This window comes from Bos mutus, chromosome 25, assembly GCF_027580195.1.
Source record: "Bos mutus isolate GX-2022 chromosome 25, NWIPB_WYAK_1.1, whole genome shotgun sequence".
Lineage (NCBI taxonomy): Eukaryota > Metazoa > Chordata > Mammalia > Artiodactyla > Bovidae > Bos > Bos mutus.
In genome coordinates, this window is record NC_091641.1 from 2787611 (window position 1) to 2813805 (window position 26195).

The 26195-nt window shown below is 42.9% G+C and overlaps 1 protein-coding gene across 6 annotated transcripts in view; it reads left to right on the forward strand.

Moving 5' to 3' along the window:
• RNF216 (ring finger protein 216) overlaps positions 1-26195 on the forward strand; it is a 120782-nt gene that overhangs the window by 23085 nt on the left and 71502 nt on the right. For 5 of the 6 annotated variants that reach the window (XM_070362781.1, XM_070362780.1, XM_005887323.3 and 2 more), the window contains 8 exons: positions 3187-3289; positions 4935-5099; positions 10289-10403; positions 14335-14474; positions 17928-17978; positions 18897-19034; positions 20250-20398; positions 20893-20971. In XM_070362781.1, coding sequence (XP_070218882.1) covers positions 3187-3289; positions 4935-5099; positions 10289-10403; positions 14335-14474; positions 17928-17978; positions 18897-19034; positions 20250-20398; positions 20893-20971 — 940 coding nt within the window. The remainder of the gene's footprint in view (positions 1-3186; positions 3290-4934; positions 5100-10288; positions 10404-14334; positions 14475-17927; positions 17979-18896; positions 19035-20249; positions 20399-20892; positions 20972-26195) is intronic. The other variant, XM_070362782.1, reaches the window with a different exon arrangement.

The window sequence follows — 26195 nt, forward strand, 5'->3', positions numbered from 1 at the left end:
GAATCCCAGGGACGGGAGAGCCTGGTGGGCTGCTGTCTGTGGGGTCTCACAGAGTCGGACACGACTGAAGTGACTTAGCAGCAGCAAAGTAACCCTTTAGAAATTTAGTATGCTTTAATGTTTCCCTCTCATTCTGTAGATGAATATATTGTTTTCTAAATACCTACAAGGTTAGTTGTCTGCAGTATCAGTAAAACGTGATCAGATTGACAGATCGTGTGACAATTCTGTCCTCCTTCCTCCTGAGTCTCGCACACATCCTTTTCTCTTGGGACTTATCGACTCTGTCCCTAATGCAAAGTCTTATGAATTCCAGAGGAAAGGGAATGTTCAGTAATTGTATTGAATACTTTGAAACCTACTGTCTGATTTTTTTATATATATAATTTATTAGTTTATTTTTTATTGTACTGGGTCTTTGTTGCTGCATAGGCACTTCCTCTAGTTTGACAAGCGGAGGCTACTCTTCGTTGCAGTGCTTGGGCTTCTCATTGCAGTTACTTCTCGTTGCGGAGCACAGGCTCTCTGGTGCTCAGACTTCAGTAGTTGAGGCGCATGGACTTAGCTGCCCTATGGCACGTGCAGTCTTCCCGGACCAGGGATCACACCCGTATACCCTGCATTGGCAGGCAGATTCTTACCACTGTACTACCAGGGAAGTCCTACTGTTTGATTTTCCTGACTCGGTTTTCCTTTTGTCCCTGGACTTTTGAGACTGAATTGTTAATTCTCATAACTAACTTAAATGTTAATGTAGGGCTGAAAGGAGGCCCAGAGCAGAGTAGAGCGGGCTGATATTTTGTGGGGCTGACTCTCCAACATTCCGTGTCCAGTCTTTGTCACCTTTAATTGTAACCAGCTGGTCATTTTAGCAGGAGAAGCCTGTTACCCAGAGAGCTTCCTGTGATAGTAACCTGCTCTCTTTAACTAGGACTTTACTCACATATGATGCAACTTAAATTGGATCAAGGCAGCAACAACTACTAAAGAACAAAAGCTAGAAATATTAGCCTGGCTTACTTAGTGGGAGTGCTTTCTCAAAACCCTTTAGCTTGTCAAGTCACATCAAGCATGGAATAATATCAGTAGGTGGGCAGATCTGAGTTCTGACAAGCCTCCCGCTGCCTTTGCCCCAGGCTGTAAATATTAATGTATTTGGTTGTAGCATATATCTGTAGAAAGGAAACTCTGTTCTTAATTATCTGTGCCACTGAATATCATTTAATTCCAGGAAAGTTGTGTTTGTGAGGGTAGAGGAGATTTTAAAATGGAAATCAATTTTGACAGTTCAAAGTGAGAGCCTCTGATACCCGACTGGTGGAATTCCACATCTTGCATCATGTTGATATAAGTTTTTCATAGTGTTGAAAATACAAAATGAATTGAGATGGTTCTCAATTTTCTTTTCTAAGAAAAGAACCTCTAAAATAGGTTTAGAAAATGCATTTAAAAAAATATAAAAACAGAAATTTTTAAAGGATGAGATTTTAAAAACTAGAAACAGGAGTTTTAATGCTTTCTTCCAAGATCATCTTGCATACACCCCATTTGAGCCACCTGGCTTCATTCATGCATGGCTGTTCTATCAAAGAAGATTCTTGTTTATTTGACCTTTTTATCCTTCCCCAAATTCCTAGTTTTTGCCCGTTTGTTGGCCTTTGATAGCCGCACTTATCTGAACATTACAAACAAGTAAGGTTGAAATGGAGGAGCTCTTCCACACCTGGTTTATAATATATCCAGGTGTGCATGAGAAAGGGATTGTTTGGAACTCCATGCCTTTCTCCACAAATACTGAGTTCTTCATGGTGACTGATTCTCAGCTACCCTTCAGAGATTGTATAACCTGTGGTGCTCATCAGTTTGTACTGGAACAAAGAGTCACCACCAGTGGCCATGGTTTTAAAGGGCAATGTGCTCAGAATTCTTGAGGAGGGTGTCTCCCCTTGCTACTGCTGTAATATGAGAAAGGGGTTTTTCCTCTCAAGCCTTCTGGCGTGTGTTCCAGAGAATAGGTGTGGTGATAGGAAGAGAGCTTACCAAGAAGGTGCATGTGGGGTTCCTGCAAGTGATGATGAAGAAAAGGTTGAGGGGTGCTTGACCGGTCCTGGAGCAGGAGAAGGAGGGTGCATTGCCGTTGGGCCAGTGCTGAGGGTCCTGAGGGGGTTTGCGCAAGAGGCACGCCTCCCCAGTTTTCAGTCCCTGAACACTGGTGCCTGGTGAGAAGAGGAGCGGGAGGTGACCACTTTCTCTCTGACTTCTTTCTGCTGGACCTGTCTTAATTAGAGGCTGTATTCCTGACACTGGACGGGAGAAGACCTGGGGAGAGTCATGGTGGGGCGCCTTCAAGGCAGTCTGCAGGAGAAAGGAAGAAAGCCGGAGTGGAGGGAAAGCCCCGCTTGCCCTCTGACTGGCAGCTTTCTTGCTGCTGAAGTGGCTCATGCCGCACACCCCAGCTGTCCTTGTCACTGTGGAATATCCCAAGAGCACAGAGTGTTGCTGCCTTTGGTTTTTATAGGCTGAAGGGCCTTGCTAGTTAAATTTGTAAATCTGGGCAGTGATACATCTTATGGGTTATTTTATTCTCTTTATCCTTGCTTTTGAAAGATTTCATGGTAGTGATTGAAAAGACAAGGCTGTGATTTTGGAATGGAGAGAGTTTTTTCTTAAGCAAACATGGTCTGTTCCTTCAGCCATACAGCAAACTGAGCATCCCTCAAATCGTCATGGGGATTTATTTACTATAGGGTTAAAAAAAAGTATTAATGAATTAGCACAGGTCTTTTATGTTCCGTTTATTAACTCTTAGAAAATTATTTTTAATTGTGAATGTGAATACAGACTTTTCCCCCATCCCTTATTTGTTAATAGTTTTCCTGACAAATGATAGATACTTTCATCTAAATTCTCCGGTTCCATACAGTTCAACCAGTAAGAACTAACAGAAATTTCAGAGGAGTTTACCTTTATCGGTGTGTTTATTGCTTTTCACATTAGCAAGTAAAAATAGAAATTCAGTGTAACGTGTTATTTGTTCATTTGTTTTTCTGATCTGCAAATATTTTCATTTCCTGATAGGTCAATTACAGTGTGACTAGAGATTTTATTTTCATACATTATGTTTGAATCAGTGAGCAAGTGTGGCATTTGGAAGCAGAGTGACAGTAACATCATTTATTTTTACAGACTTTGTAATTTTCTTCTGGAAAATCCAGATTATCCAAAGAGAGAAGACAGAGTCCTTATGAATCCCAGTAGCAGCCTGCTCGCCAGCCAGGATGAGATGAAGGCAAGTGGTGCTCTTGCTTTGCAGTGTCTACTTGGAAATTCTCTCCTCTTTTCATCATTTTTAAGGGAATAAAGTGCTTTGTCAAGATGCATTTTTTTAAGACTATCCAGGAAAGTAGGTTTTTCAGAATACATATTTTAGTGGGATTTCCCCCTCTGAGTCACCTTGAGTTCTGTATTTGACTTCTTTCGTTGTAATTCCATCTTCCCTTGAAAGTGGGAAGATGGAATTTAATTCCCTACAAAGAATTAAACAAATCCTCCATATCTTTAATGCTACGAAGCAAGTTCCTAACATGAATCAAGAATTGGCCAGGACTCTTTGTATCATCTTAGGGTTTAACATTTTATTAAGAAATTTTCAAACACACAGTGAAGCCAAAAGAACTTTCTATTGGTTTCCTGTATACATACCAGCCAGTACTATTAAAAGTTAACACTTTACTGTGTCCAGTTTGTCCCATATCCATCCCTCTGTCCATCAGCGCATCCCTCTTATATTTTATCATAACCCACTTCAGAGCAAATTGCGAAAACATCAGTACTCTGCCGCATAAATACTTCAGCATGCAGATTGTTGCCTAGAGTTTAATATCTGTTTTTCTTTGTGAGTAAGATTTATATACAGTGCATACACCTGTGTAACCAAATCCTGTGTCAAGATATAAACAGTTTGGTTTTTAAAAATCTTAATCATTGTCTTCATGTGTGGTCCAGACCAGCATTTAGTATGTTCAGTGGTTGAAGGAAAGTATAGTTCAGAACTGCTTCACTGGTCTCTATTGCACCATCCTTCCACTTCCCACAAATTCTTTTTGACTGTTTCTTTCATGTATGGTTATTACTCATTTTATTGCTCTTCATTTTATTGCACTTTACAGACGTTACAGTTTTTGTTTTCACAGATTGAAGGTTTGTGGCAACCCTGCCTTGAGCAAATCTGTCAGTGCCGTTTTCCCAACAGCTTTTGTTCACTTCATATCTCTGTTACATTTTGGTAATTCTCACGATATTTCTGACTTTTTTATTATTATTACATTTGTTATGATAATCTGTGATCAGTGACCTTTGATGTTACTATTGCAAAAAGATTGATTTGCTGAAAGCTCCAATAATGGTTAGCATTTTTCGGCAATAAATTATAGAATTAATTGAGATATGTGCATTTTTTTTTAAGACATACACTGTTGCACACTTACTAGACTACAGTATGGTGTAATTTTAACTTTTCTAAAAGTTGGGAAACCAATTTGTGTGACTTGCTTTATTGTGATACTAACTTCATTGCAGTGGCCTGAGACCAAACCTCCAGTATTCCTGAAGTATGTCTGTATTTTGTAGCTGGGGGAAAAAAACCTCAGTTTTTTCTAAACAATTTGTGAAAAGAAAATGGCTAAAAACTTGTGTTCAAACCCCCGACTATACTTTTTCATAGTTCCAACTAGCAAAACTAGTCTCCAGACTCCAGACAGCTTGTTTAACCTCTCTGAATATCATTTCTTCATCTTTGCTCAGGGCTGGTATCCTCCTTTAGAGTAATTAGTACAAGTCAGATTATTCTGTTCTTCAGTAAGTAATTCTTCAAATGATTTCCCTCTAGAAATACACTGTCTGGCCACTAATGTTGTGCCTCTCTCTCGTTTCAGTTGCCTACAGTAGACTTTTTTGACTATTCTAAATTAGCTCCTCTTGACCAGCACTGCTTCATCCAAGCTGCCGACCTCCTGATGGCCGACTTCAAAATGCTTAGCAGTCAGGACATCAAGTGGGCCCTGCACGAGCTCAAAGGACACTATGCAATCACCCGAAAGGTGCTCTCCTTGGTCTTCTGGTGGGGCACACCTCTTGACTGCTTCTTCCCGTGATAACAGGATGAAGAGTTCAGCTTGCAGAAGTTGGGCTGGTTTATGATGGCAAAGAGCTAAGGAGTTTGTCAGGGTGAATATATGTAGACAAAGGGTTTGCTGATCAGAAGGAACTGAATGAAAAGAAACACAGATTCGAAGCAGGAAAGTTCTGGTATGACCATAAGGACATGAATTTCCCCATGGAATGTGGAGTGGAAGCGTGTGTTCCCCTGCTGTTCCTCCCTGGTGTGCTTTCTGTCTTGGGGCTAGTCCCACGACCCTCCTCGAGATGCCTCAGTTACCAGTTAACGTGAGGCAGAGTGTAAAGGGCCAGAAGCCCAGCACTGCCCAGGGAGTGGTGGTTTGCTTCAGAAGAGAGTGGGCAACTCCTGAAAGCTCTCAAGGTTTTCTTTCTTTCTTTCTAGACTCTAAATAAAGATTCCACTTAAGGGCCTCTTCCAGATCTTAGAAAGGTGCTGGTCGCTAGTGAGTAGCAGGCATGCTCCATTTAGTGCAGCCCACTGTACAGGCCCTTTGACAACAGCCAGGACGGAAGAGCAGCGCCAGCAGGTCCTTGACCTGTTCCTCTTCTCTCCTGCCTTTAAATCGGTTTCTCTTGCTGAAGTTCTGGTGACTCTTAGCAAACAGTGTGCTTTTCTTTCCAGAAGACAAGCAAATGTGGAGTTACTTTACTTGTTAAAACACCCACTGGGTCTTAACCTGAAAGAAGGTGAACATCAGTGAATGTGCTGAGTCTAGGCCCCTTCCACCTCTACCTTGATAAGATCCAGGCATCTGTCAGCAAACTCCTAATTACAGGTTCATTTTAGTTAAAAATACTCTGAAGGGATTACAGAAATAATGCCTTCTATTTCTGATAGATAATGCCTTCTCATTTCCCCTGCTAAAGAGGGAATGTCTGTACTGTCATTCAAAAATGAATGCGCTTCCCCCCTCCAAATTAATGACCTTGAGAAAGAAGGGACTCTTTCATCTTTAGGGCCCTGTGTGGCATCTTTATTGATCCTGTGGTGCCTTACACATTTTCTGAGCTCCCAGGAAGCCCAGATGAAAAGCAAAAGTGTAGCAGCAGGAGACAGCTCCCGTGGTCTGGAGGTGGGATAGTCCTCATTAGAAATGTCCCTGCCTACATCCTGAGGTCAGTAAAAGTGACTTCGCTAGCAGATGCTTCTCCACATTGAAGGTCTGATCATCCCCCAGCTTGTCGTTATTTGGGTGGAAATGGGAGAGTTTTATGGCTCATTTCTTGTTCATAGCTTCCATATCCTTTTCCTCATTTGTCTGGCCCTTTATATTTTTTGTGGTGTCTGTTTGGGCAGTTAATCTAAGATTTTACAGGATTTTGAAGAGATGGGTTGGGCTACTTGAATGAACATCAGGTATTTAAGGGGAAATAATGTTTGACAAAAGCTAAAATCTGATGTGCCCTTTTAGAACGTCTCCCTGTTGTACACACAGGGTGCACAAGACTTGTGCCTTGTAGGAGGTCATACTCACACGGGCAGGGAGGCAGAAAACACACCCTGAGGGGCTTCCTTGCCACTGCAGTAGCTGTCCTCTCTGCACCACTCCCCAAACATGGTGACAGCTTAGAGAAGGCATGCTGACTAAGGCAGGGTCAGTTCTCCACAGATGGCTGGTTTTTCCCTGTTTACTGTAAACATCAGACGCATACAGAAGTAGAGCTGGTATTGTGACACGCCCCTGCATACTGTCACTCCCCTTCAGCAGTTGCCAGCTCCTGCCCAGACTTGTATTTCCACCCCTACCTGCCTACCCCTACCTGAAGTAAATTCTAGGCTTCATTTCATTTTTTTCATCCATAAAGTATTTCAGTATTAATTTTTAAAAGATAAAGGCAAAGACAAAGTATTTTAAAATCTAATCAAAATACCATTATCACACCTTAAAAATTAACATTATCAGATGTGCAGTCAGCATTCAGATTTCTCTGAATATGTCATAAATCTTTAAGCAGCTTGTTTGGTCACAGAATTCCAAGTAAAATATGTTTATTGCGTGTGGCTGGTGAGTTCTTCAATCTCTGCAAGCTCTCTTTGTCCTTTGTTTTTCCTTACTGCTTATTTGTTTGGGTTGTTTTATCTTACAGGCTTCCACAGTTTGAGTTTTTCTGACTACACCCCTGCATTATAAATAAACAGTTCGTCTGTTTCCTATAAATTGGTTACATCCAGAATCTTGATCAAACTTAGATATGATTTCTCGCTTGTATTTTAATTCTGGTTCTGCCACTTGTTGGTCTTAAACTTGCAGAACTTCATGCCCACTGCTTTCTCCATGCCTGCCTTGTGACTGTCATCTTGGGATTTCCTTCACCTTGCCTTTTGACAAAGATAAATTTTCTTTACTTTGTTGAGTTCACCAAAAAGTTCATTCAGGTATTCGTGTACCATCTTAAGGAAAAGCATGAACCAACTCTTTGGCCAGCCCGGAGATCCTGACCACTCTCTGTGTCTTGCTTTACACACTCACACTTGACTGATGGTTCGAGTAGATTGAAAATTTCCCCTCCTGCCACAGGTGTGACTACCTCTTTCTTTTAGGCAGTTTGCCGAGTGCCTGCCATCGTCACACGTTGGGAATGTCACAGTGGACATACAGGTTTCTTCCCTCAGAAACTTAATGCTGGTGTACAGGGCCATCTTGTTTAACCCATCCTTTAACTTCTGTTGTGTGAGGTGGTCATTCTCAGGGTCTTACCCAGGCTTCTTAGGTTTCTCCCTCCGTGTACTTGAATGGTCACCTTTATCTCCATACAGGTAACATATCTCTGTCTCTGGAGTTGACCTTTCCACCAGGCTCCACAGAGGAGTCTCTGTCTACTTCTCAGCTTTTACGTCATCAGATGCCAGTTGTTGTGTTTTTAGGTCATCCCTTAAAAGAAGTTTGGCTGCTGTCACAGATGCCCTGAAAATTGTAACCAGCCTGAATCCTTGATTGTTAAAACTAATACTTTGGGAATTTGATTTGCGAGTTACCTCATTTATAAAATGCAAGTCATAGTAACTTGTCTTGTTCCCTCTCCTGGGTTTTAGAGAATAGCCTTAGTTGAAGGGCGGGGTATTTGCCTGTAGATAAAATGTGGTATCAATTAGTCTTGGAGTTGAGTACAGACATTGGTGCCTAAGAATTTGTGGGGAATACCTTGTATAGTGGGAATTCCAGAAAGAAAGGAAGCCAGGGAGGAGGCACTCCAGCTGTGGCGGACACTGATCAGGGATGTAGAGAGGTGGCAAGATGAAACTCAGTGGAGTTGCACTGAGTCTGACTGAGGACACAGTGATGCCAAAGAGAGGAGCTGTAGTTCCAAAAGTGGCCTGAGTCCTGTCCTTGCTTTAATTAAGGTTTGCCCTTCTCTGTAGCCTTGCTTCCCTCTACTGTGAAATAAATAATAACCTCCCTTAGAGGATTGCAGTGAGAATTAAATGGGCTTAAGTTAAGGACTTGAAAGGGCTGCATGCAGTGCCTAGCTTATAGGAGGTGCATACAGCAAATGTCAATTCCCTTTTGATTCCCACACTGAGGAGCTTTGAAAAGGAAGGGAGATAGGAGTTAGGTTAAGATGCAGGGCTGATCCTCTCTCTCAAAATACTTGTTTTGTTACCATTTTACCACAGGGATGCATAGCTGTTTAAGATAAACAGGTTCAGAATATGATTTATTAGCAACATTCCTATAACACATGCACATCCCTGTAACCTTTTATTTACCAAACAAGTGTTAGATCCAGATTGTGCATGTTGCTGAAGGTACACTATGAGCTGTTGTAACAGTCCCTGTCCTAGAGGCTCAGAGTTCAGGGGAGGAAACAACATGAAACAGATCACAAATAAGTATGTAATTACAACTGTGATAACTATTCCGAAAGAGTATATAACTAGAGGGTGGTCTGAGAGGCTCCAGGAGGGCCTCTCTGAGCAAGTGACATTGAACCACACCCCTAAGTGTTGCATAAGCAGGAGGGCAGTAGGGAGGGAGGGCAGGGCGTGAAAGACAGGGGTGTCATTTCCTGGGTTGGGGATTCCCATAGAAGAGCTAATTTGGAGGGAAAGATAGTGAATTCTGTCCGGGAAATGCTGAACTGCCAGCATGCTGCTGGGTGGGCCTCAGATATCTGAATAAAAACAATTCATTGAGTGGCTGAATGGACCAAAAGTGGGGGAAATAACGGACTGGAGAAGGGATTTTGAGATTCTTCAGCATATAGAAAGTGACCTCACCAGCCTGGACGAGGTGCACCTGAAGAGACTGTCAGGTGAGAAGAGAGCCAGGGCTGCCTGGAAGACCCCCCACGTGGAAACACGAGGCAGAGGGGCAGGCCGCAAGGAGGAGGTCAGGAGAGCGGGGCAGGCCGCGTGGCATCACCCCTGGGCTCCAGGGGGGCGAGGGCCGAAGCCGAGGCCCTGGACTGGGCCCTGTGTTAGGGAGGTGAGCAAGTGGAGAGGTGCGGTAGAGGCCAGGGCAGAGGGGGCTGGCGCTCCTGGGAGGCGAGGTGATGTCATGTGCAGGTGGCTTTTTGATAAGCTTGGCTACAAACAAGGGAAGAAAGCAGAGCTGGTAGTTGGAAGAGGAAAGAGGTCTGAGAGGAAAGGTTTTCTTTTAAGATAGCAGAGACTTGATCACCTTTAAATGCCAATTGGAAAGATATAAAAAGAGGGAGAAGCTAAAGCTGTGGAAGAGAAGGGAGTATCTCTGGCATAAGCATTTTGCACTCCAGTACAAAGTGGGGAAGTGAGTGAGAGCAGCAAGAACGTGGAGGGATGGAGGCGGGATTGTTGCCCACAGAAGCACCAGGTGATGTGGTGCCTGTGGAGTGGGACCTGTAGCCGTTGGTTACGTGGTTTAACCTGTGCTTACTCATGGACACCTTCCGTAGTTTGTTTTCTCACGCACCTCTTTATCAGTCAGCATCTTGGTTCTGCCATTACAGCAGTTGTTGAAAGAGAAAATGAAGTCACGAAATGCTACCTGCTTATTTTGCCACTACCTTTTCTGGTAAGCCATATAGGGAAGGTAGCTGAAACTGAGTCAACGATATTTGGGATTGCCTGTGTTTCACCTATTCTTGTGTCCCATTTACAGCAGTAACCTTTCCCTTTCTCAATTTTTAGGCCTTTTCTGACGCCATTAAAAAATGGCAGGAGCTATCGCCAGAAACCAGTGGAAAAAGAAAAAAGAGAAAAGAAATGAATCAGTATTCTTACATAGATTTCAAATTTGAACAAGGTAATGGCCAAATGTGACTGTTAATGATGGTGAGCGGTTCCCTCCCACACAACCCAAAGGGGCCTCGTGGTGTGGCTGCCTGGAGTGCCCTGTCACAGCAGTCTGAGGAGTGTCACTGATGTGACTGCTTTGCTGGCACGGCAGTGTTCTTAGAAAGTGGCTGCATTTGTCGTCTTCCTTCTGCTTAGGATACACCATGAAAGGAAAATTGTGTGCAGTGTTAGAGATTTGTGTGTAGGGACATTTTTAAGCTTGAGGGGAAAATGGGTCTTGAAGGTTTGACAAGAATTAACCTTATGACTACTTGGTAAAAAGTGGACCAGTGTTTGTTAGCTTACTGCAGAGGAGTCCCGTACATACCTAAGAGGGTGGGTTCTGCACAGCAAAAGCCACACAGCTCTTAGGTTGCCACTTAAACTGTTTAAAGTTCTGTTACTCATATTGATGAAATAACTGCTGAAAGCTCTTTCGAAGAGGTTACTTCGGTCTAATTCCCCTCCTCACTGCCACCCTCCCAAAGGTAAACTTGCTGAATTTGGCAACAGACTTAATCTCAGTTGCTTGTGTCCAAGAAGAGTACACTTCAACTTTTCCTGTGGATTATTTCATAAATGTTTCCCTTTTCTCCTATTTGTCTTTCTGTTACACCTGTAATTAATTTCATAACTTCAAGTGTATCTAAATGGAAAATCCATGAGATAGCTACAGAGTTGGAAAGTATTTGAATTTCTGAACTCTTTAGGATCTAAAACAAAATGTCCTAAGTTCTGACTTCTGAGGTCACCAAGCTGCTCTGTGAAGCAGTGCTCTCCAGACACGATGTTCTCACAGATCTGTGGCAGAATGAAAGTGAGGACAGTGTAAAGGCAGTTTTTCATTGTGTGTGTGTGTGTGTGTGTGTGTGTGTGTGTGTGTGTGTGTGTGTGTGTGTGTGTGTGAAGTCGCTCAGTCGTGTCCGACTCTGTGCGACCCCATGGACTGTAGCCCACCAGGCTCCTCTGTCTGTGGGATTCTCCAGGCAAGAATACTGGAGTGGGTTGCCATTTCCTTCTCCAGGGGATCTTCCTGACCCGGGGATTGAACCCAGGTCTCCTGCATTGTAGGCAGGCGCTTTACCTTTTGAGCCACCAGGCAACCCTGTTTAGACTAGGCACGCCTAACTAGGCACACTAACACACAGTCATTCAGTACTTGTTTCTGACGTTCAGTGGTAGAGAAAAGGAAGTATCACGTCACAAGGTGGTCTACTCCCTTCTTGGTTAGCTGTGTCTTGTAGAAAGTTCTTCCTTTATATCACACCAGGAATGTGCCTCCTGAGGTTTTCTGACATGGTTGTAGTTCTTGCCGCTGAAAGGATTTAAAATCTGTTGCCTCTTCATCTTCCCAGTTGCCCTTCTTTCTGTCTTTCTCTAACTTGTCTTTATCTCTTTGAGAGGTTGGGTGTACAAGGCTGGACAGAGTACTCCAAATGAGGTCTGCTGTTTTGAGGCAGCAGCTGGGATTTAGGTTCTATAATTTCAGCCATACAGCCTGAGAACACCTTAACTTCTTAAAATCAAACTATGTCCTGCCACTGACTCACATTAAACCTTCATCTTCTTACCCACCTTGCTGTTTAAGTCACAGACCTCTCAGTTTTGATGCATTTGATATTTTTCACTGAACATCACCTCATTAGTTTCAGCCCATTCTTTCAGGTATACCTCTGAATTTTTTTTTTTTTTTAATCACACTGCACAATATGTGAGATCCTAGTTCCTGGAGCAGTGATCAGACCTGTGCCTCTGGCAGTGAAAGTGCAGAGTCTTAAGCAGGGGACCACCAAGGAAGTCCCAAGATTCTGCCTCTTAACTTGGTCTTACCAAGATAATCTTGAAGGACACTGAAAGTCTGGAAATAGAAAATACACTTGATTTACATTTATATCTATGACTTGCAGTCTTTTTTTTAAAGGGGGTTTATAAGTACATAAGCTTAGACTCATTCATTTGTTCCAGGAATCCTATTCTTTACCTTTTCAACTGTTTTCCATCCAAGCAGTACTGTTTGAGCTGTACATCAGCTGGCAAAGAGAGAGACCAGATTCTCCCTCCAGTGTCCTTTTTCATTGTATATGAGCTGACCACCACATAGCCTCTCATGAGGAGTACGGATAGAACTTGGATGTAAACGGAACATCAGTAAAAATGCAGCATGTCCCCTCTAGCAAGGCTGACAGAAAAAAGATGCAAATTGGAGTTACTCTTTATAGGGTAACTTACTCTTCATAGGGGCTTTCACTGTAGACCCTACAAACATCCAAGGAGGAATATGTGGACATCTTTACATACGTAATTTTGACAGCCTAGATGAAATGGACCATTTCCTCAAAAAACAAACTACCAATAAACTTACCTATATAAAATAGATAATTTGAATAACCGTATAGCTGTTAAGGAAATTGAATTCGCAGTTTTAAATCTTCAAAAAGATCTCCAGCCCCACTTGGTTTCACTGGGAAATTCTTCCAAAACTGCTCCTAAGCAGATGACATGATTGTAGATACATATAGCTCCAAGGAAGTTCAGTAAGGTTACAGGGTATAAGATCAGCCTACAAAAACCAGTGTAGCTTTATGCTAGCAGTGAGCATATGGACATCAAGATTTAAGTACAATACCATTTAAAGTCATTTTGAAAAAACTTAATACTTAGGTGTGAATCTGACAAAACATGTATGGGACTTGAGATGAGAACTACAAAACACTGAAGAAAAAAAATCAAGATATACATACATGAAGACATGTACTATGTTCATGGGTTGAAAGACTCAATGAAGATATAAATCCTCTCCAAATTAATACCCATGCCTAGTGTGATTTCTGTCAAAATCCCAGCAAGATTTTTTTTTGCAGATACAAGCAAGGTATCCTAAAATTATCCTGAAGTTTATATGGAGAGACAGGGTACTAGAATAGCTAAACTAATCTTTTAAAAGAAGAGTAAAGTGGGAGAAATCAGTCTGCTGGATTTCAGAACTTACTCCATAACTACAGTGATTAAGACCAGGTGGTCTTGGCAGAAATATAGTCAGATAGATGGAACAGAACAGAGAACCAAAAACTGGTTTTCTAAATAGGCAATGAAAAAATGTTTTAGTTTTTTAAAAGTAGAGTGAACAAGAGGAAAGCAGAAAAATTAAAAAATGTATCAGGGTATAGAGATTACCAAAAAAACAGGCTTTTGTGAGTAAATAGAAAATCTGGATGGAATGGATAGTTTTCTAGAAAAATGTACATTACTAAATCAACCAAAGAAATACAAAACCTAAATAAGACCAGTTGTAAAATCTGACATTCGTCATTTTCTTAGCTTGTGTTCTAAGTGTTATTTATTACAAGTCTGGGTACTGCATTTTCAAAATAAAAAAATTTTAAAACATAAATTTGCACCTACCAGGACGGCTCAGATTAAACACTAATGACATTGCTGGCAGAGGGCCAGTGTAAATTGGAACAAGCACTGCAGAACACTAACTCTGTTTTCTAAAGCTGATCCAGCAGTTCTGCTCCTCCTGTGTGCGCTGCTGAACTGCAGACACAGGTATAGCAGCTCTGGATGATAACCCCAAACCGTCAACCCCCCGTCCTCAGTAGGAAGCACATCATGAATTGCGGTGTATACCACACTGCTGTACGGACAGGATAGGGGAGCTCTTCCAGTTGGATCATAATGAGGGATGGCTATGGAGAGGAAGAATGTCAGAAAGTGCATGGAATGGTGGGAATGGTTAGGAGCCCAGTTTTCCCAAAAAGAACGTTATGGGAAAGTCATGTAACTTAACATCCTGATAGGAATAAGTGGGGGACCAGGCCACATAAGACTGGGATGGCTGTCTGGATTCCTAGCAAAACAGTTGTCTGCATGATTCTGCATTGTCACGTATCTTCTAGGTGACAAAAAAATAGAGAAGAGGATGTTCTTTCTGGAAAATAAGCGGCGACATTGTAGGTCCTATGACCGGCGTGCCCTCCTTCCAGCTGTGCAGCAGGAGCAGGAGTTCTACGAGCAGAAAATCAAAGAGATGGCAGAGGTAGGAAGATGTGTTTGTATGTGTATCTAGGATCTGATTTGCTGGTGGGGCTCAGTGTAAAGCTGTCTTTGAAGATTTGCCTTTTCTTTTAAGTGATTAATGAATAAGCCATGAAGTTTTTAAAAGGAAAACAAAGCTAGGTTTTGTAGTAATACTGACTAAAATTCATAGTTTCACAAATCAGATTTACGTTATTTTAATTGGCACTTAGTAAACACATCTGTTTCACCTTCTTCGCCCTCTACTGGGAGAGGAATAAACAGATTCCATTTAGCTCTTTAATTCTTCCAAAAGTGAAAGTCAAAGTCAGTCAGTCATGTCTGACTCTGCGACCCCATGGACTATATAGTCCATTGAATTCTCCAGGCCAGAAATGTACTGTCAAATGTGCAAGTCAGCTGGAAGATACAAATTTGGTTTTTTAATACAGACAGACCTCAGAGACATTGTGGGTTCAGTTGCAGGCCAGTAAAGTGAATATCGTAGTGAAGCTCATCATAAGAATGCTTTGGCCTCCCAGTGTGTGGGAGAGTCATGTTTACACTACAGTGCAGTCTAGTAAGTGTGCAATAGTGCTGTGTCTAAAAACCAGTGTCCAAGCCTTAATTAAGAAATGCTTTATTGCTAAAAAATGCTAACCATCATCTGTGTTTTCAGCAAGTCATAATCTTTTTCGCTGGTGGGGAGGGGATGGTCTTGCCTCAGTTTTGGTGGCTTCTCACTGATGAGAGTGGTGCTTGCTGAGAGTGAAGGTAGCTGTCCACATCTCTTAAGGTGTGGCAAAATGCAGCTTGCCAAATGGGTCGATATTCTTCCTTTCGTGAGTGATTTCTCTGTAATGCGCTGTGCTGTTTGATAACATTCTACCCACAGCTTTCAAACGTGGAGTCAGTCGCCTCAAATCCTGCTGCTGCCTGATCAACTAAGTTTGTGCGATTTTCTAAATCCTTTGTTGTCATTTCAGCAATCTTCATAGTATCTTCACCAGTAATTTCCATCTCAAGAAACTGCTTCTTTCTTTTTTCTTTTGGTTCATCTGTAAAAAGCAGCTCCTTATACTTGAAGGTTTTATTCATGAGATTGCAGCTGTTTGATTCTAATTCTAGGTCTCTTACTGTTTATACCACACATGCAATTAATTTCTTCTTTAAAGTCAGCCATGAGAGTTGGGATCAGCTTCTTCCAAACTCCTGTTAATGTTGGTATTTTCATGTCTTTCCATAGATTACAAATGTTTTTTTTTATTGCACGTGGAATGGTGAATCCCTTCCAGAAGTTTTCAGTTGACTTTGCCCCAGATTCATCATAGGAATCACTATGGCTTATAAACCTTACAAAATGCATTTCTTAATAAGTCTCGAAAGTTAAAAACTAACTCCTTGATCCATGAGATGCAGAATGGATTTTGTGTTAGCAGGCATGGAAACATTAATCTCGTTCCTCTCCGTTAGATCTCTTAGGTGACCAGGAGCATTTCAGCGAGCAGTAATATTTTGAAAGGACTCTTTTTCTCAGCAGTAGTTCTTAGCGAGCTTAAATTATTCAGTAAACCATCTTGTAAACAGATGTGCTGTCATCCAGGCTTTGTTGTTCCATTTATAGAACACAAGCGGAATAGAGAAAGCCTAATTCTTAAGGGCCCTAGGATTTTTGGAACAGTAAAAGGAGCACTGGCTTCAGCTTCAGGTCATCAGGTGCACTAACCCCTAATGAGAGTCAGCCTGTCCTTTGAAGCCAGACACTGACTTCTCTCTATCAGTGAAGGTCCTTGATGGCATCTTCTTCCAATAGAAAGCTGTTTTATCTGCATTTGAAAATCTATTGTTTAGTGTGGCCACCTTCATTCATGATCTCAACTACATCTTCTGGATAACTTGTTGCAACTTCTACAACATCATGCACCCACTGCTTCATCTTGCACTTTCATGTTATAGAAATGGTGTCTTTCCTTAAACTTCATGAACCAGCCTCTGCCGACATCGGACTTTTCTTCTACAACTTCCTCATGTCTTTCATCCGGACTTTGGTTGATGAGAATATTGTGGCTGAGAGATGGGCCACTCTTCCTTTCATTTGAATGCTTAGAGAGCATTGTAGGGTTGTTGATTAGCCTGTTTTCAGTGTTGTTGTATCTGGGGGACTAGGAAGAGGAGTGGGGAATGCCCATCAGTGGAGCGGTCAGAACACACATGACATACGTCAAGCAAGTTCACTGTTTTAGGGCGCAGTGCGTGGCACCCCAAAACAGTTGCAGTGGCAGCATCAAAGGTCACTGACCACCATAACAAAGACAGTAATGATAACGAAAAAGTCTAAAATATTATGAGACTTGCTAAAAAGTGACACTGACGCATGAAGTAAACAAATTGCTGTTGGAGAAACAGCACCAGTAGGCTTGCTTTGATGCAAGTCACGAAACTTCAGTTTTTGTGGGGTTCTTTTTTTTCTTTTCTTTTCTTTTTTTTTTTGGAGAGCACTGTCTGCAAAGTGCAATAGAATGAAGTGTGCCTGTATGTATTTTCTAGACCAGAAACTCAGATTTGGCCCATGGACCCCTGAGTTCCCCAAGACTCTTTAGGATATCTGCGAGGTCAGATCTCTTATAACCATTTTATAGTTTTTTGTTTATCTTTCCTTCTTTTATGTAAAAGCATGTGTGTGTGTATATATATATTTCGGACATTTCTTTCTTACCTAAAAGGTACACACTGTTCTGCCCTTGCCCTTTTCACTTAACAGTGCGTCCTGATGATGACTCCACAGCAGTCCATGGAGATTCTTCTCCTTCCTTTAAAAACTGCCTAGTGTGCCATTGTCTGCAGTACCAGAGTTGACTCAGTTGTTGCCCTTTTGCTGGACATTCAGGCTTCTTTCCAGATTTCTGCTGTTACAGATAGTACCATTATAAATAACTGTATGCATATATCGTTTCGTATTTCTGCCCCAGGGTAACTTTGGAATAGATTTCCTATAAGTGTGATTGATGAGTTAGAGTATAAATAGTTACGTCACTGTTAACATCATGCCAAATCCCCCTCCATGGTGGTTGTACTTTTTTGCATTCTCACCAGAAATGTAGAAGAGTACCTGTTTCTCACTAGCCTTACCAGCAAAGTATGTTGTCAGACTTGGTTTTTACCCATTCAGTTGTTTTGTTTACTTACATGCTATTCTACACTCGTAAGTGTTTTATGTCAGTCTTTTATTCCTTCTATATTTTGAGTCAGATTTAAGAATGTTTTCTCCATATATTCTAGTACTTGTAAAGTTTCCTTTTTTACATACAGCACTCTGATGCATTTTAAATTTATCAGTTAATTTTTTAAACTAGTAAACTATATAACTGAAGAGATGACTATTAATCATCATTTTATGTTTATGAAAGTAAATGCTAAGTGGTTTATGACATCTTGACTAAAGTTGCATCTATGTGTCTGGTTTTTTGTTCCTCAGCATGAAGACTTTTTGCTTGCCCTGCAGATGAATGAAGAACAGTATCAAAAGGTAATTGATATTTCATCTAATTAACTTATTCTGGGTATTTTCATTAGCTGTTTTTCTCATCTCACATTTCCTACGCATTTTGATGACAAATTGGTTCCCTTAACCTCTGCTGTTGACCTGCCGAGTTTGTGGTTCAACTAAGTTAAAATCAGGTATTGAACCATTGAATCCAAACTGGATTAGACTTGGAGGGAAGATAATATTGTTAGAGTTGTTTGTCTTAAACATTTCCTGGAATCTGTTAGATAGACTCTTAGAGCAAAATTTAGAATTCACATGTCACTTCAGAGTTAGAAGGAAGAGATATATTTAACCTTAGGATCAGATGGATTTTGTGTGGTATCAGCCATCCTCACATTTGGCCTTTTCTAACATGGTAGAAATGAACTAATGACTGATCAGTCACTGCCCTTAATAAAAAGGAGAAGTTTCCTGGTACTCACAGTACTTGAAATGCTGCTGTATATGGCTTCAGTAGTCCCTTAAGGTAAAGCTTGGACTGAGACACAACCCCATCGCACTCTTGTCTTATAACAAGATGCAATATGCAACTTTTGAAACGTTTTAAGATAATACCCCACATGCCACTTGTTCCTGACTGTTAGCATTTGATTATAGATGTTATAATCCTGCCAGTACAATGAAATTCGTGAATATGGTAACTTTATACAAAGGATAATGCCAAAGAATACCCCCCAAAAAACATGAAAATTGTACTGTCTTTAGCTGTTAATATGTACTCATATTTGTACTGGCATCTTAAGCTAGATTTCTACAGCAGAAAACAGCTCATCATTGTTTTATGGCTTTTAGGGATTGCTTTTCACCTCAGAATGTGTTTGGGGTGGGGGAATATGAAACATGGCTGCCTCCTCTACTCGAGTGTAGGGAATTTCACATGTTTCTGCCCACCTCCAGGATGGCCAGCTGATTGAGTGCCGCTGCTGCTATGGGGAGTTCCCATTCGAGGAGCTGACGCAGTGTGCTGATGCTCACTTATTCTGCAAAGAGTGTCTCATCAGATACGCCCAAGAGGCAGTCTTTGGATCTGGAAAGGTAAGAATGGTGCAGTGTGTGCATACAGCATCTGTGGAGACCGCATTTATAGACAAGTGTAAATGCCTCATGGAAATGTCTTTTCTGGGGTGAGGTGGAACTCTGCTAAGACATGCTGATGCGTGTAATTCCTCTGCAGCCTCTGATTTGTGTGATTATGTTAGTCCTAAGCACACTAGATTTCTTTTCAGGGAATGGTTTAATTCTTCATGCTTTCGTGCCTGGCTCATAGGAGCACCAACTTCTCCTCTTCCTGTTCACAAATAAAATGAAGGATAAACACCCAAAGAGAGTCCTGCAGCCTGTATTGAATATATGAGGCTGCAAATTAGTATTTTTTTAACAAAAATTTTAAAAGATTTTATACAGTTGTATTAAAATGAATAATATTTTATGCAAAATTATATTTCTCCGTGCAAAGTCAATTTCTCTTTACACCAACATAACACAACATAGAATTCAGAGTTTTGTCTTAACGAACACTCGAAAACCACAATTGCTTTTCATAAGTGCCCCACCAATAATCAAACCACTTGACATCAGTTATTCTAAAATCAGTTGTAGTTTAATCAGGGGCTAAGTAGCAGTTACTGAGAGAGTGGATGTGATTAGCAGAATATAGGCATACTTAAAGATATTGCAAGTTGGGTTCCAGGGCGCTGCAGTATAATATATATCACAATAAAATGAGTCACACGACTGTTTAATTTCCCGGTGCATTTCAGAAGAGTCGTGTATACACTGTGCTGTCCTCTCTGGAGTGTGCAGTAGCATTGTGTCAGTCCCTGCCCCTCCTCCCACTCACCTCTGCCGTGCGAGAGGTTTGGACCTCCACCTTTTCCAGGAACTAGAGAGAGAGTCAGCTTGCTTATCTTGAGTACCTTCTTTTCAGACCTGAGCTGTAACTTTCCTCTCTTAATCTGCTAAGCCATTTACCCATCCTCATCTACTTCCCATCTTGATATATTCTGGTTTAGGCTCGTAGAGGTCCTCAGGTGGAATTAAAGATGGACTTTGTGTTTTTATTTCATGGTTTTCTTATTTTGAGAGTGCTTTCTCAAAGAGGGGACCTTTACCGCCTCGGAGTCTGGTTCTGAACCACTGTTTATTTTCTTTCCATTGAAAGATGCATTTAACCACTGAAATTTGTGTGTGTGCTTCTAAAAACTTGGGTTAAATTTTTTTCCCCTTCTTCTCCTGGTGGTGTCATTCTAGTCAGAGCTCAGCTGTATGGAGGGCAGCTGCACATGCTCATTCCCAGCCAGTGAACTGGAGAAGGTGCTTCCCCAGACCATCCTGTATAAATACTATGAGCGAAAAGCAGAGGAAGAAGTTGCAGCAGCCTACGCTGATGAGCTTGTCAGGTGAGTTCTGAGAGTCAGAGAATGTCATCTGTCAACTCGTTCCCCATTAGGAAGACTTACACTGCCCTGGGCCCTTTTATTTGGACAGTGAAATTCTGTGGCAGAGCCCTAGCTGCAGGTTTTCTGGCATTTCTTGCTTTGAAATAAGAGGATAATTTTATTAATGGAAAAATCTGCAATTCAGATTTTTACCTCCATTCCATGGCACCTCTTAATCATCTGGCTTCTAGCTATAGTCCTTGTGCATTGAGCCAAAAGAGGTGACATGTGTAGAGTTCTCAGAAGGGTATGTTTACTGAGTGGTTTGCACTGAGGCGGGACTCAGAATGGCACCTGCTTTCCTGGTGAGAGCCAGCACAGAGAGCCTCCGTCTGTGTTTTAATGAAAAGTAAGGAGTAAAGGGAGGTGTGACTCTCCAGCTGAATACTCCATCTTAGAATGAACAGTCAGACTTCAGTGTTCTGAATAACCTCCTTCTGCTGCTCTGATTCTAGGTGCCCCTCCTGCAGCTTTCCTGCTCTCCTGGACAGTGACGTGAAGAGGTTCAGTTGTCCCAATCCTCGCTGTCGAAAGGTAGGGTGGCAAATGCCTTTTCTAGACTCACATTTGAATTTGGTATTATAGACTGCCTTAGTGACACAGTCCCTGCTGGTCCTCTGCATGCTGACCCCTGAGGAGGATCGGAGTGCTCTCCTTTGCATGAAAGCAGATTAATTTGGTACCTTGTGAGGTGGTTGACTTTGTTTCAGAGGTGGGGGCCACCTACAGAATTTAATCACATAGCTCTGGATCCCTGGTTTATGCCATCTTCCTCAAGGGCAGATACTGTAGTGTAGAATGTGAAGGATTTTGTGTTTCCACTGTGCTAGTATTTTTCTTGCTTGCTTTCTCACCATCCTGTTGTGCTCAAACGCTTCTTTTCACATGTGCATTCACACAGCCTGCCACCTTCGAAGTCCACATGGTATTTCTTTGATTAACAGAACTGGGCACCATGGTGGCATCTCTGTCACATTTGGTAGATGACTTCCTCAGCTGTTCTCATATGGACTGGTCGTGTAGGGTGAGACCAAAGCTGTCCAATCACCTTGCTGCTGAAAGTCTTTCTTCTTTGACTCCTACTTCGTGAGCTGAGAGTGTCTTGAAATTTGTCAACTGTTTATATAAGCCACTTAAAAGTTTTTAAGGAATATTGTATTGGCATCTACCTAGGCAAGTATATTTTCAGCCATTTTTCTGAAATAGAATGAGGAGAGTTGAATGTTAAAATCTCCCCCACCCTCTGCCCTTTTGGAAAGTGAAGAAATGAAAGTGGATATTGGAAAAGGAAGAAGAAGCTAGACTGACAGACTAATTACCCATTTTGTTTTCAACATTAATATTTTTGTGTAAAATCTGGATATTTTCTTACAGTTGATGTATCCATTTAGTAATTTGTTCCCATCCCAGGCTGTAGTCTCTGGCATCTTGGAACTAAGAAAGCAGAGTGGTTGACTGTCCTGCGTGGTCCCCGTGTGTCCACCACTAGAACGCTTGGGAAGGCGGGGCCTGAGCTAGGGCACAGAGAGCAAGGAGGCGGCAGCCGCAGGAAGGGCAGGGTGGGAGTGACATGAAAGTGAAGGTGTGGAATGTTCTGGGTCCAGGAGGCAGTCCCCTCCTGGAGGCGACTGGTACTGCGAGTGTGACAAGATGGGCTCAGGCTCATGAGCTGGGAGGGGCCGGGGCCGTGCATGCAGGCCTTCGGCACCATCCTGAGGTGGGGGCTGGGGCTGAAACAGCAGAAGTTGGTCTGGCTGTTGAGTGATCTAGGTGAGAGCTGCACATCGCTGTCACCTGCTCACCTCGGGAGTCTCCATGAATTGCTAGGCTTGAGCTAGAAATTACATTTCCTGGTATGATGCCAGATTAGACTCTGCCAGTGAAAGTGCTTGTGTACGATTCGGAAGGCCAAAGACAGTTACAGGAAGGTGTCAGGGTACGTGGGAGTCTGAAACAGTGCCCCGTGAGTATCTGAGATCATCCAACCTGGGATGTCAGCAGAAGCCTCCTTCAGGCTGGCTCTTAAGACCCTAGGCAGAAAAAACGAGTATTTTGCTTCCTCTCTGTGGGAGGAACGTACACCCCCTGCTGAACTTGGAGAGTTTCTGTGGGCCAATGCAGTGTGAGTGTGGATGAGAGGTCACTTGCAGGAAGCATGGTAAAACATGCGCTTAGAAGTGATGTCAGCAAGGGGATGGAATAGGTAGCCCCAAACTCTCCTCCTCCCCAGAAACACTTGATTTAGCAATACATGGACCAGACCCTTGTGAGAAATCTTGAAACCAGTTACATGGCTCCTGTACTCCAGACAGCGCAGTCAGCTGGTAGGGAAATTAATGGAACTCACCCCCAGAGTCCTTCCCCTAGCACATGCAGCACACATGGAGGAAACGCCCAACTCCTCACATCCCCTTGGGGAGGTGACGAGCAGACTGGGACATACATCTGATACTCAGACTTCTCAGAGAACTTCCCCAAGGGGCTGGCTTGTACCTTTCCTGAGTCTAAGCACGGCCAGGAGGGAGCACCAGGTTTCAGATCACCGAGGACAAAGGCAGTGGTTTGGGCTAGCAAACGTTCGCTCACCTTTGCCACTTTCCTTGGCTTAGTGTAGAGAGAGCAGGAGAAAACCCCAGTTCCCAGCCTCTGCTTGGAGAGGGGAAGAGTTGGAACGTGCATCCAGTGTTCCAGTTTTTTGGGTTATTGCCCAGGGGACTGGTTTCTGTCTGACTTGATTCAGCCCTGACAGGGCCCTGCATACTCTAGATGCCTGGAGGCCTCTGGGAACAAAAGAGAGCTGAGAGGCTTGCTGCTGTTCCCAAAGCTCGTAGTGTCGCAGACAGAGGCCGTTACATCTCTGTGGCTTTTGCCTCGAGGGGAAACGAAAAGTGGGACATACATATCCAACGTTCCAGGTTTTGGGGAGTGGAGAGCTCTTTACAGGGCTCGTTTCTCTCTCGCCCAACTCAGAGCACTAATGAGACCCACCATACTCTGGATGCCCAAGGGCTGCTTGCTCAGTTGCTTCAGTCATGTCTGACTCTTTGTGACCCCATGGACCATAGCCCTCCAGGCTCCTCTGTCCATGGGATTCTACAGGCAAGAATGCTGGAGAGGGTTGCCATGCCCTCTTCCAGGGGATGTTCCTGACCTAGGGATTGAACCCTAACCCTAACCCTAACCCTAATTGCATATAGATTGTTCACCCACCGCGCCACCTGGGAAGCTCACATAAAGGCTGCTAAGAAGAAAAAGCTGGGCGTCTCACAGCAGCTCCAGAGAACCTGCAGTACTGAAGACAGACACCAGAGGGAGCAAGAGATGGCAGACTCCCCAAAACAGAAAACCTCTCTAAACTGGAAATGTACACGCATAAGTCTAGAGAAGGGGCATCCAGAGAAGGTTGAGAGTCTTCCATAATCTATTGCCTGATAGATTGGTGAAGGTTTTTCCCCATGAAAGGCCAGTCTAGGACAACCCTGGCAGTCCAGTGATTAGGAATCTGCAGGCCAGTGCAGGAGACACGAGTTACCTGAACTTCAGTCGCACAAAATGCGGAAGTTTTAGAGATGTGCCACACAGCAGTGTCCGTGTAGTTAACGTACTGAACTGTATGCTTAAAATGTGTTGATGAGGTAGTTGTCCAATCACTTAGTTGTGGCTTCCTTTTTGCAATCCCAAGGACTGCAGCACACCAGGCTTCCCTGTCCTTCACCGTCTCCTGGAGTTTGCTCAAACTCATATTCATTGAGTTAGTGATACCATCCAACCATCTCATCCTCTGTCGTCCCCTGCTCCTGCCTTCAGTCTTTCAATCTGCCCTTAATAAGGTAGAATCCATGTTATGTTATTGTTACCCCAATTTCAAAAGGAGAGAGAGCATATCTTTCACTGTCTTTTCCTTCTGCCAAGATAGACATGTAGAAATAAGTTTGTTTTGAGCTATTGAATTTTGAGTTTGTTCCAGCAGCAAACCTAGCACATTCTGACTGGTACAGATCATGAGAACCAGAGCTAACAGTGGGAGTGGAGAAGAGGAGAGACGGTAGGGAGATAGGATTAGAAAGAGGTGGTTTGACTGTGGGGGTGGGGAGAAACCTGGATGACTCATTTTTCTGGTTTGAACCTCTGAGTGGATGATGAACTATTCACACAGAATTGGAAATAGATTAGAAAAAGGTTCCAGGAGAGGTGATCAACTCTGTTTTGGACGTGTTGAGTTTTGAGAGTGGAAGTATTCAGTAAGTGTCCTTTTCCCAGGGCCTGGCACACATCAGGTGCTCAGTATTTATTTGGAACGTGACTACCGTTAGGAGCACAGGGGAGATCTAAGCTGTAGGAGGGTTTTGGAGTCAGGAATAAGAAACATTGAAAGGAGGGAGTCCTGGGGAAAAACAGAATGGAATGTGGAAACTCGAGGGGGCTGGAGTGAGGCCCTGTAGGAGTTAGGTCACCGGAGGCAATTCATGGGTGAGTTTAGGGAAAGTATGACCTTAAGAGTCTTGTTATCTAAGTTGAAAATAATCTCTCCAGTGGTTCACAACTCTTGACGTCCCTCAGTGGTGCTCTACAGTGAAGAGGCTGCATCACACAGTCTGTCCACTGCAGTGTGCTCCAGGACTCGACCCTCACCTGAGCACAGGCGCATTCACGTTCTAGACTCGCGTCTGGCCCAGTGTGAAAGATGAAGGGAAAGCTCTCTCAAGGGACAGTGACAGCCAGTTAGCAGTTAATACTTACCAAGAACTTGCCACCTGTCCTTTGAAAAGAAGGGAGAACTTAAAAGTGAATTGTTACTGTGTGCGTGTGCGTGCTCAGTCGCGTTCCACTCTTCGTGACCCCGTGGCGTGCAGCCCTCCAGGCCCCTCTGTCCATGGATTTCCCAGGCAAGAATACTGCAGTGGGGTGCCATTTCCTCCTCCAGGAGCCATGGAGAGATTGGCCACAAGGTGGCACTAACACTCCACGAGGAAAGGTTTTCTCTTGGGCATTTCAAAAGTGTGTGTGTCAGCGAAACAGTCTTGGAAGAACTTACAGAATTCTTTTAGGTTTAGTACCAAAGCGGACCACTCTCTGCTCATTCAGAATTTAATATCAGAGATGTCATTGTTGTTAGGGCAGATGCTGTTACCTTTTTCACTTGTACCTGTTCTCCTGATGACGTACTTTCTCTTCAGCTAGATGGCTGAACCAGCCATTGGTCCTTGAGGATTCCTCCTCTTCAATAAATGAGCCACAAGCCAGTTTGGCCCTTTTGAGACTGAGGGCATCTGCTCCCCTATTGCATTATCACTGCCAGTAATCTGAACTCCAGTTAAATTTCCAGGAGCTTGTCACTCTGAGATGAGGCGTTTATATGAATGCATTATCTGGAGGAGGGCTTGAATGCCTGGAATCATTCCCCTGAGATCCTGAAAGAATAAGACACTGTATCTTTGATGAAATGTGGAGAGAGTCTTTGTTTCATTGATGTGATGGAATGCCATTGTCAAGGCCCTCAGCGTCCTGTGTATTCTCAGATAAAGAATTCATCAGTTTGTTTTTAACATGCTGCTTTTAGGAGTGGATTGGATGTGTTTGAGTTGGGACTGTGGGGTATTAAATTAAGAGATTTGAAAGTGATGCTTCTGGAATATTTTTTAGGGTCAGAAATTTCCCTGTGGGGCCTCTTTCTACCGGTCTAGAATCATGACTTTGCTCTCTAAACTCAGAGGTGTAAGTAGAGCTTTCTGGAAAGGTAGGTTTAGGAATACTTATG